This window comes from Podarcis bocagei, assembly GCF_964188305.1.
Source record: "Podarcis bocagei genome assembly, chromosome: 7".
NCBI classification, from domain to species: Eukaryota; Metazoa; Chordata; class Lepidosauria; order Squamata; family Lacertidae; genus Podarcis; species Podarcis bocagei.
The window spans coordinates 32,313,404-32,325,589 of NC_138132.1; the positions used below are offsets into that span (position 1 = coordinate 32,313,404).

The following is a 12,186-nucleotide window of genomic DNA, read 5'->3' on the forward strand; positions in this document are numbered from 1 at the left end:
TCACAAGACCTTGGGATCTTACTCAAACACCCACAAAGCCTCTAGATTGCTCCCTCCTGCACTGCCACATTGGTCATAAGGTGGTGAAGATGGGTACCTTTTCCTCCTTTATAAGGTACATGGAGTTGAAGGAGGAAGTTGCAAGAGTGCCGCTTTTTCCCACTTTCTCTTTCAGCTCTATGTGCTTTTGAAGGCTCAGATAAATTCTACTGAATCTGGCTTTTGCCCAAATTCCCCGGAAAAGCTAAATGTGTATCTGCATGCATTCTCTCTTTTTTTTGGGGGGGGGGCGCATGGCTGATACAGGGAGGGGAGAGAAAGCAGTGGCCAGAGAGGGTGGCACCCACAACACTCACTCAAAAATCTAAATGTGCCCACAGGCCTAAGAAAGGTTGATGACTGGAACCAAATGGGTGGACCAAGCATGTCATCAGTGGCTTCTAAATAATATAGCTGATGGTTATGGTGCTTCCACAGAAAAAAGTGTTGCGTCCATATGTGGTAGCTGCAAGGAAATTGTCTCCCACCTGGATGATGAGCCCATCCTTGTATACGGATGTGGCATTCCAAGTCTGCCTTTCATCTTCTGCAGCAATTGTTTTGGTTCATGTATACAGAAATGGTTTGTGGACTGGGCCTTCCATGCAATGTGCTTGAAAAGAAGGCCCAGAGAGGTGATACTGGGTTCATAAAATGTTGTGGTTCATAGGATGACCTGAAGGTTGATTGTATGAATGGTTCGTTCCTTAGGGAAATGTCTGTGTGGGCAAGCACAGAACTGAAGAGCCCTCCTTCAAGAGTTTCAAGATTGAGTGATGGATCTGCGCCCCAAAGGCAGAAATTGGGGAGGATGGATGACAGGGTTTGCTAAGTGAGGTGGTGGGGGTGAGCCTCCTATTTTAGAATTGAAGAAAGAGGCAAAATAAACACTCTTCTAGAATATCAGCCATAAAGGGATGTTACCTTTTTTTTAAAAAAAAAAAAGATTGCATTGAGTTGTTGAGGACTTTTTTCATATGTGTGCTCATGGGGCTTGCGTCTTGTTTCTGAGAATACAAATGCACTCACAATATACAAGGATGAATGCTGATAATACTGCTCCAATCTTTATCCCACCATCGCAACTGAGGGTTGCTCCACACACCATGATCATCATCATCATCATTACTAGTGTGCATTCAGAAAACATTGTGCACCCCTCAAAGTGAAATGTGTGAATGTGTCAAGGTCTTCTAGGCTGAGTCAGGAAAGCAGTTCATCCAAGTCAGCAAAATTGAAAGTCAGGGTCTGGCAGTCAAGGTGGGAGCTATCTATCAGTACCAGCAGAGTTACTGGAAGTCAGAGACATTGAGGCACAATTTTGAACACAATGGGATGGAGTTTCCCAAATGTTGCTGGGATTAAAAACCTGGAAGTGAGATGATAGATAGATGATAGATACAGATAGATAGATAGATAGATAGATAGATAGATAGATGATAGATAGATGATATAAAGAGATGAGATAGATAGATGATAGATGATAGATAGATAGATAGATAGATAGATAGATAGATGATAGATTAGATAGATAAAGAAATGTTTTGTGACCTTAGTGTCATTCTAAGGATGACCTGATCCCAACCACTCCCAGTCTCACTATGTGCTGGGGTCTGTGATACGGCTGTCCTCTAAAGAGATCTTGTCTGGTTCTGAGTGCAGGCACAACCTGTCAGAAACATATGTGGTTGCAAGCCTATGTATCTTGCCAAGTACTGTTGTCCCAAAGCCAACATTGACCATGGCTCCCTGTTGAGGGCTCACTGTGTGGCATACCTCAGTTCTATGTGCAAAATTGATCTACCTGTACTTTTCATCATTGTTATGACCACTGGCACCCAGTCTTCTACAGTGATCTTTGGGGATCTGCTGAGACCAATGGACACATAGTATAGTTGTGTGTGTATGTGTGTGTGATTTAGTTAGCCACTCAGCAGTGGGAACTGGGCATCCTTATTCGTTTTTTCATGCTCTGTGGCTTTTCCATTCATTGCTAAAGAACTTTCACATTCTTCTTCACCCACCCACCCACCCAGTGCAATGTCAGAAAATTAAGCTGCATCAAATAACAGAAGGGTTGGAGAAAATAAAGCAATGATGATGAAGATGCATGACATTTATGCAGTAGAAACTATTTGTTTCTTTGTTTATTACTTTGGGGATTTTTTTTTTTAAAGAAGCTGGTGTACAGTTGAAAGACCAACATATTTTCTCTGAATCTCATTTCATCCTGGTTTGATCCCTGCTGTGTGTGTTTGTGGGCAAGAGTGCAAGACTGCAGTGGGTGGGATGGAGTTAATCTTGGTCCAGTTGACTTTTCTTTATCTTCTGCTAATAGGAAGAGGCTTGCTCTGTTGCAGATTGCCCCACATTCAAACTAAATCACCAACTTTGGAACACTGCAACCAGCTTCTGACCTCTTCTCCCTTCATATCTCTGCACACTTTTGATGTCACACTATACAACTTATTTATTCATTATTTATTTATTTATTTAGCTGTGTCTTTTTCATTCACATCTGTGTCTTGGTGATGGTGGGCTTTTTACAGATATTCTGAATCATTCCACAGGTGTCCTTTTAAATAGCTGGTTCTGGAAATGTGCCCTTTGATTTGTGTGTATGCGCATGAGAGATAGGCAAAAACATGCTCCGCATCAGGGTGGGGGGCAGCGATGGGTGGATCTCAGAGGCTGCTGCGTAGACTGAGCTAAATTAAGTATTTCCATTGCACTTATTCCCTTAGTAGACATATAAAGATTTTGTTGCTTTTTTAAAAAAGGGAAAACATACAAATTAAATGCATTCCAACTTGTAATTTTCCATTTTCTCTTCACATTCACCAACAGAGTTGACTTTTTTTTTTAATGATTCTGTCTTCTATTCTATCTCTGTATATGCTGTTTTTTGCTTTGTAGTAACACAGGTTGGTGTGTCCCAGGGACATAACATGTGTCCGGACCCTGGGATTCCAGACCAAGGCAAAAGGATAGGCAATGATTTCAGGTAAGAATTTGTTTATCTGTCCCCCAACTCCACTGGTGTGTGTGTGTGTGTGTGTGCATGTGTGCTTCAGTCTTCATCAGGCCCTGCAGATGTTTCAGCAAAGTACTGCTCTTGATTCTTTGAAGGTCTGTTCAGAGCAGATCAGAGGTAGAAGCTTCTTCACCCTATGCACAGTTAGCTTCTGTAATTAGCTGCTGCAAGGGTGGTTACAGATATGGTCTAGAAGGCTTTTAAAATGGAGTTAGACAAATTTGTGGAGGGGAGTTTTCCTGACAGCCATTAAGCATAATTATTACGTAGAATCCTTACAAGAAGAGGCAGTTTGCTTTGAATATCAGTTGCAATGGGCAAGGGCATGGCTAGGGAATGCTGTTGCCTTTGTGCCCAGCTTTTCCTGAAAGAAATTAGCTGGCTGGTGTGGGAAACAGTATGGAGTGTGTACTGGCAGTGATTGACCTAAAAATGAGATGTTGGGAGATGTCTAGCTCCTGTCCCAGAACACAATGACAGTGGCACTAATGTCAAAGTAAGAAGAGATTTTTATTCAAGTTTCCCCACCCCCTTAAAGTCCTTTATTAGGTTTTTACATATTACAAAAGAGAAAACCTTGACACTGTCATAAGATTGTTCTGTGAACCGTCCTGAGACCTCCTGGTATATAAATTCAACAAATAATAATAAATAATGATAAGACATTACTACCAAAAAAAGAAAACTACCCAAAAACTCAAACACCCACCCACTTACAGAGATAAATAGGATCCAGATGCCATATTGCAATCCAAGGTGCAATGTAAACATGACAACACAATTAATATAAACTTAACAAACTGTCAAAAGCAGTGCTTGAATATTTAGATACTTTCTTCCCCTTCTGTTACCTTTTTACAAAATACAAAATTTCTAGCTAGCAACTACAGGGGGGAAAAAGATTAAATATTTTCCCTTCCAAAATTTTGCTTTTCTCCACCTAGCTACGATAAGATCAATAAGAAGCTCCTTGTTCTTTTAAAATCTATTTGGGCCATCAAAGAGTTTCAATAATGCCAAGCTTGTGGTAAGCGTATAGGTTCAGCAGCAAGCACAAGGTCCAGGAGTCAAGAGTTCAGAGTACATGAGCAAGGCGAGAGATTCAGAACCAAACAGAAGCCACGGAGATGTCCCAACAGTTTGACGTGCCCCTCCCTCCAAGCTTTCAAAATTGAGGTAGGGCTTGCTCACTCATAAGACCTTCACCCTATGGTGCTTCCATGCCCACTCCTCCTGGGTGAGCACAGCTGATCCCACTTATAAAAGCAGCACCGGGCATAATACCCTGCCCCTTTACATTCAACTCTTCTTCAGTTCCTCCCTCTGGCTGGTAAAGTCCTCCCTTGCTGCCTAATAAGTCTCTGTACTCCACATGAGGGTGGGTGGCAAGAGCAGGCATCTCTGCTCCCCTCCCCGGTTGTCTAGAGTTACAAGGAACTCCCATCTGCTGTCTCTTGGTCCTTCTTCTCTTCTGTCTGGGTCTGCCATAACCATGGGGCTTATGACAGGAGACCGCAGTAGAGAGCATAAAGAAGATGCAGCTATCAAAAGGGTAAAAATTGTATGCCAGGGTTAATTAGGAAAGGGATTGAAAATGAAATTGTCACTAGCATAATGCCATTAAACAAATCTGTAGTGTGACCACCGTTAGAATACTGTGTACATTTCTGGTTAACTCACTTCACAAATGGTATTGTAGAGCTGGGGAGAAACTCAGAAAAGAACATTCAAAAATATCAAGGGGCTGGAGCAACTCCCCTTTGAGGAAAGGTTACAATAATTGGGACCTGTTAGAAAAAAGTGAGTAAGAGAACATGATCAAGATGTATATGAATGTTGAAGAGAATCCCCACGCACTCTCATAAGACTATATAATTCATGGACATCCTATGAAGCTGAATGCTGGGGGATCCAGGACTTCTTCACACAGCACATAGTTAAAAGTAAAAAATTAGCTTCCATAAGATGTCCTGATGGCCACAAACTTGCATGGCTTTAAATTCACGGAGGAAAAATCTATGAATGGTTACTAGTCACAGTGGCTATGTTCTTCTCACATGGTTGGAGGCAATATCCCTCTGAAGCTAGCTGAGAAGAATCATAAGTGGTGAGAGGGCTGGTTGGCAACTGTGTGAGAACATTTGGGCTGATCCAGCAGGACTCTTCTTTTGTTCTTAAGGAGTCAACAACATACTTCATAATGTTCTTTTTCTGCACACACGCACACACAATATTTCTGTTATCAGCTGCCCATGCGAAATGGGTGGAAAACAAAGCTCATTCAGTTGGACAAAGTGGATTATTCCATAAGGAGTGATTCACAGATGGATCTGTTGAGAAAGTGATTAAGGTAATCCAAGAATGTGCTATTTCATGATGGGATGAGATTCTACACTATTATTAACATGGTGACCTCTTCCAATCTGAATTGAGCCTTGCAACCTCATTGCAGCCATGTTTCCTTCAAGTGCAAGCATGGTTGATCTCATCTGCAGTTACTTTCAAGAAACTGCTTAGGATTGCAGCTCAACATGGGGACCACACTAGCTTGAATCCATAGGTCGGATGTGTAGGCACCTACAATCAGATATGTGGTGTGTCTCAGCCCACACCCAGGTCCCAGTGATCCACACAGCTCTCTTAATTGCTTGGGAATGTCACAGGAGATATGTTATATTTGTTTTCCTTCCACTCCATCACTTTTCAAACTCTCTGATGAGTCTTTCCACATTGCTGTGTCTGCTAAATGGCCTCTGTGAGATGCAGAGGACTTTGGGATATGTTCAAGGCCAGCCCCATAGGGTGAAGGTCTTCAGGATAGGTGAGGTCTGTTATAAAGCTGGGGGAGAAATTAGTTTGGTTCAGTTTTTTATGTTAACTTAACCTGCATAGTTTGTACTTCCTAAACCAGTACACAAATGAAAACGTAGCTATTTTCTGGATTCTGTGTTATTTTAAAAGTGTTGTTAAAATGTGTGTAATGAAAGTGTGTACTGAAATGTGTGCATTAGTGAATAAAAAGTACAAAAATCATAATACTAGGGGAACCTTTGTAAAAATGGGCAAATGTATATTAGGAAAAATGTGCACAAAAATGCATATATGAGCTGATAAAAAATACATCCTTAACTGGTGTATAAGTGGAGTGAACTGAATATGGGGGGGGGGGGTAGGGCGGGACTGAAAGTCTGAGAAAGCTGAGAAAATTTGAGAGAATTTTCTTTTTTTAGTGCCCCAGGTTTCCCTCACTTCAAAATGCAAGTGCACTCTAGAATGTGGCAACACACTCCTGCACCCTACAGGGCATTGCAGCAGATGAGTGGTAGTGTTAAGTTGTAGTTTTCTGGGAGCTGTCCACTGTCAATGATCATCTCATTGGTCAATTCCTAACAGCATTCTGTAGAACGGAGTGTGAAAACCAGTGCATTATAGTTCTTCATGTGATTTGTCCCAAGCATCCTCTCATCTGTCCACTTATGGGTTTGCTTGTTTGCCTTCAGAACACACAGTTGTTTACTCCCTATGGATTACGTTCCACAGTAGTCTCAGCTATAGATTGCTCTACCAAGCCCTGAGCTGGTTGGGGCTCTGACATTTGAAATGGGAATCTCAGAATCTGGGATTGTGGACCCCAAATTGAAGAACACTCCTCCTGGGTCTCTTGCTTGGAATGGATGTCTTAGCTCAAATGCTGAAGACAGGAGTGCCTGGCATGCTCTGGTCCATGGGGTCACGTAGAGTCAGACACGACTAAACGACTAAATGAAAACCAAGCTCAAATGCTATCCTGGTGATTTGCTGCAGGGCATGGGGAACTTCCTGATGCCCCCCAGATGTTTTGGACTGCAACTCCTATCGTAGTTGCAGAAGTTATGGTCCAAAACATCTAAAGGACACCAGGGTGGGAAAGGCTGGTGTAACAATATCCCTGTGTTGTGTTTAGGGCCTTGCCATGTCCACAGGTAAGCAGGGTTGTGCTTTTAGCATCAACCCCAAGGTCCCTACTCCTTTCTCCAACAACCACATGTCATGTGCACTTGCTGGTAGTGAAATTATAACACCTGCAGGGGCTTTGCACAATCAGGAGACCCACACTACCAGATGTCCCTATGCAGAAGCAAGTTGTTAGTCCACCACACTTCAACCCGTGTGATGTATTAGAAGGGTCTTCAGAGATTTCCTGCTCGCAGAAGAACAGCTTCTTCCAGAGTCTCCAGTTAAGGGAAAAACTCCTCTCCCACACAGTTCAAAGTAACAATGTGTTTATTGTCTCCAGATACAAAACAAAGCTAATATACTATATGCAGTTACAGTATTCTGGTCTTTGAAGTAAAGATACTTATGTACAGGTCCACTAACAGTACCACCATGCTAGCTAACGCTGCTGTGTAAAACCCACAGCCTCTTCCTCTGACTCTCACAGATTCAGAACCTGACAGCAAATAGGACAGAGGACATGAGAAAGGAAATGCCCTAGAGACGAGTGTTGCTATAGTAACCCAGTGCATCTCAGAACATTCAGACATGGGGGATGTGAACATTCAGACATGGGGGATGTGTACATGAGACCAAGCACTGTGTAATTTAGCCTGTTGTTCACATTACACCAACACCCTCCTTATGACCTCCAGCAGATACTTCCATGTTGAAATTTCATTGTGCACAACAAACGTGGTTGTTGCAGAAAGTAATAGTGAAATGGGGTGGGCATCTCAATATGGCAAGCCCAGGCACATGAGTAACGTGTGAATGGGGCCTCTCTCTCTCAACATGGTGAGGAAAAAGAAAGGGAAATACTGACAAGTCACCACAGTGGGGTCTGTGCTAAAGTTTCCTACAGACTGGATGTGTCCCTAGAGATAGTAGTTTCTATGTAAATTTTTTAGTATGGCCACAACTGTTTACAGAGAGTTATTCCATATCATGTAATTATCACTTCTTTTTGAAATCATGCTTCTCCTTCCCCCCTTCTACCCTTTTGTTTCAGTGTCCCTTGAAAAGGAGTTATTCCTGTATGTAGAAGCCCTCAGTGAAGGGTTGATTTTGGGATTTGAACCAGCTGCATACACACCATATAGTTAAAAGCACCCCCCCCCCAAAAAAAAAAGAATCCTGGGAGCTGTAGTTTGTTAAGGGTGCTGTGAATTATGGTTCTGCAAGGGGTAAACTACAATTCCCATGATCCTTTGGGCAGGAGATTACGTGAATGATGAGCACACAGCCCAAGTCACTCTCACACACCTGAATTCCTGATGACTGCACAGCTAATACTCCCCAGGCCACAAAAACTCAGGCTGTTTCACACATTCTTATGCACATTAAAAAGGTAAAGGTAAAGGTGGCACTGTGGGTTAAACCACAGAGCCTAGGGCTTGCTGATCAGAAGGTTGGTGGTTTGAATTCCTGCAATGGGGTGAGCTCCCATTGCTCGGTCCCTGCTCCTGCTAACCTAGCAGTTCAAAAGCATGACAAAGTGCAAGTAGATAAATAGGTACCGTTCTGGTGGGAAGGTTAATGGCATTTCCGAGCTCTGCTCTGGTTCACCAGAAGCGGCTTAGTCATGCTGGCCACATGACCCGGAAGCTGTACGCCGGCTCCCTCGGCCAATAAAGCGAGATGAGCGCCACAACCCCAGAGTCGGTCACGACTGGACCTAATGGTCAGGGGTGCCTTTACCTTTACCTTTTTAATGTGCATGAGAATGTGTGAAGCAGCCTGAGTGTTTGTGGCCTGGGAAATATTAGCTGTGCAGTCATCAGGAATTCAGGTTACCTAGTGGCTAAAATATAAAGTGCCAATGTCTGTCCTTGTGTAAATTGAAAAGCTGCATGGATTTAACAATCGCAGATCAAATACCACAATCAGTCAGAGCTTTCATCCTAACCCAAGCAAAATGATTCTCAATCCAGACAAGTCGCTGGCACCAGTAGTTGTCAAGTTACAATTGTGTATGTGTGAACCAACCCCTTTGATGGTCTTCTCCAGCCTGGTGCCCTCAAGATGTTTTGGACTAAATCTCACAACAGCCCCAGCCAGCACAGGCAAAACATCTGAAGGATACCATGTTGGGGGAGACTACCCCATGAGGTTGTTTGAATGGCATGAGTGGCTTCCCATTGCTGCGTTGCCATCTCTTCCCTTTGGCTTAAAATAAGCCAGTCAAGCTCTTCACATTGTGTGTGTGAAGGGGGTGGGGGGGTGGATCAATATTTAATCTAACTTCTCTGCCAAGTCCTGATTTGTTCTCTAAAAATGCCTTTCAATTTTCACCCCAAGACTCTGTCCATATTCTCCTGGAATCTGGGTCAGAACCAAAGAAATAATGATGTCCTCTGAGGGATATGATGGGGCAGGGAGGGAGTGAACACACAATCCCATCTAAGAGTATTCAGAGACCCTATAAGCTGCAATCTATATGCTACATCAAATGTAAGATGCACAGACTAGCTGCTCTCCAGGACTCAGCAGAGGCTTCTCCCTGTTCCATCAATGACATCCTCTCCCCATTGAACGAGAAAATAAGTACTTAGGATGTGGTGAGCTGATTGGTGTGTCAATAAAGTGCCAGCTGCCAAGACACACCATATGCTATGCTGATATTTGGGGCAGGTTAAAAAGTGCAGGTACAGTGGTACTTTGGTTTGCATATGTCTTGGTTTGCATACATTTTGGATTACAAACACATCAAACCTGGAAGTGTGTGTCCCAGTTTGCAACCTTTTTTTGGATTACAACTCATTTTTATTTTTGGATTACTAACATTATTTTTTTTTGGAGGCCCCATTTGCAAAAGTGTGCCTTGGGTTACAACCTGTTTGGGTTTACAAACGGTCCTCCGGAACAGATTATGGTTGTAAACCAAGGTGCCACTCTATTTAATTTGTGTTGAAAATGCCCCTTTGAAATTTCCCTGGTGGAATTGCAAATAAACCTTAGAATAATAAAAAAGTTGATATATATCATAGAGCAGGGGATGTCAGGTGACCCATATTTCCTTTGCAGTGCAGCTTGAGTTCAAGTGCCAGTGCAAAGGAAGATCCCTCCTGATCCAAACCACCTGTAAAGTCACCACCAATCATTTGGTCAGTGCTGTCTTCATGGTCCATTTTTGGCAGGGATCAGCTGCACTCATGAGCTCCAAGTGGCAGTCTCTATTAGTAGTCTCCCTTGGCCCAAAGGCATAGCTTGTAGCTACCACAAGCCATACATTCAATATTGTGGGCCCAGTCCTGTGGACTCCTTTCTGAACTCCCTCCTGAATTTCAGGCACTTTACAAAAACTTCCATATTTCATCAGACTTCTTAAATTGTTCTTATTCTTTGTATGCTTTTTTATAATTAAATACTCTGCTTAGAAAGTCTGGACGTTGAGGAGCAAATAAATAGATAAACGGCCAGTCAGCTGCCACAGTGACTTCCTGACTGGAAACCAGAATGCACGAAGAACAGCTTTTAGTTCTTATTGCTGATCCGTTTTCCCAGAAGCTGAAAGCAACGCCATTTCTATCTTTCAGGTTAGGATCCAGCATCCAGTTCACTTGCAATGAAGGCTACGATTTGCAAGGTTCCAAAAGCATCACCTGTAAGAAGCTAAGTGGTATGATAGCAGCCTGGAGTGACCAGAGGCCAGTTTGTAGAGGTGAGGCAAGTAACTGTGCAGTGCCAAACACTCCAAATTGGGCAGGAAATTGGTTTCAATTTCCACCTTCTTGGGGGGTTCATTATAAGCAGGGAAGGGGGGAAAATATGATGCTGTGAACTGTATCAAGTTCACTCGGTAGGGGTCTCTTTTCAGGGTAGCATCCAATAACATCCTTGCTGAGAGCCTTGGTTGGCCCATTAATCCTGCAGCATGTGTAGCCTGCAGTGGGGCTGGGAATGGTTTAATTGCTTCTCCTTGTTTAATCTTCTAAACACACGTTTCTCTAATTGTAAGGTGGGGCTCAGCTAAAGAGGTGCAGTCACTGAGTTCTTCCTCCAGCTGTCAAACTTACCTCTTTGGCTGGGACAGGTGTGAGCAACATTAGGCACCAATGCCCATTTTCTAAGTGTTTGAGTGTCCCAAATCAGCAGGAATTGGGATGGTGGGGTCAGAGTGTCCTTCAAGATCCAAACAGGTGTGATCTCTGAAATTCTTTATGCTTAGGCCAAAAGCAAGGAAATGTGACAGTCACTGGTTCATGGGTGTTTTCCATAGATGTTTAAAAGTGCAGTTTGAACATCCCATGTTGCCATGATGATGCTATACTGACTAGCCTACACAGAACTGCCACGTGCCATGTTTACTGAACGTAACAGGGAAACTTACTTGAGGTTAATATTTTTATTTACTTATTTATTTCATGGAATCATAGGATTGTAGTGGAAGGGACCCCAAAAGCAATGTAGTCCAACCCATTGCAATGCAGGAATCACAGACTGCAGGAATGACAGAGGACCACCCAACCTCTCTTTAACAGTCTCCAATGCAGGAGAGTCCACTACCTTTATTTCTAAAGAAACAGTACATGTAATGAACATAAACTAAGGGCGATTAAACTGTGACCTTCCAGATGTTGTCAGACTCCAACTCCCATCAGTCCCAGCCTGCAACAGCCAATGGTCAAGGGGGGGTGGAGTGAAGTTGTAGTTCAGCAACATCTGGAAGACCACAGGTTAGCCACCCCTGGCATAGGCAATCAATGGGGGGGGGACATATGCCAGAGGATCAGTGCTAATAACACTTAGGGCTGGTTCACAATTCCACTCCTTGAAAGCATGGGTCCAAGCAGTTTTCCTCTTGCCCCGCTCCTTTCTAAGGGAAAATTCACTCTTTAGTGATAGATCGGAACAAATGGCAAACTAGGGGAAACCTGAATTGCTGTTTGCTCCGACTGAGTGCTAAAGAACATTTCCCCCCAGGAAATGTGGATAAGCTCTTAATGTCATCACCAAATAGGGACTCCAAGGGCTCGTCCACACTTCTGCTTGCTTTGCACGTTCTCCTGGAGAAACCTGTTGTTTACTGCTGAATCGGAACAAACACCTATCGTGTTTTTTCCTGCAGATTGATGTTTGTTTTCCAATTCAGTGTTAAAAGTGGGTTTTCCTCGGGAAACCATTGGAACAATTGA

General features: G+C 43.1%; 1 protein-coding gene across 5 annotated transcripts in view; it reads left to right on the forward strand.

Moving 5' to 3' along the window:
• Positions 1 to 12,186, forward strand: part of CSMD2 (CUB and Sushi multiple domains 2) — a 492,033-nt gene that overhangs the window by 261,802 nt on the left and 218,045 nt on the right. For 3 of the 5 annotated variants that reach the window (XM_081199993.1, XM_081199989.1, XM_081199994.1), the window contains exons 8-9: positions 2,956 to 3,043; positions 10,588 to 10,712. The exons of 1 other annotated variant lie outside the window; for it this stretch is intronic. In XM_081199993.1, coding sequence (XP_081056119.1) covers positions 2,956 to 3,043; positions 10,588 to 10,712 — 213 coding nt within the window. The remainder of the gene's footprint in view (positions 1 to 2,955; positions 3,044 to 10,587; positions 10,713 to 12,186) is intronic. One more of the 5 variants, XM_081199996.1, reaches the window with a different exon arrangement.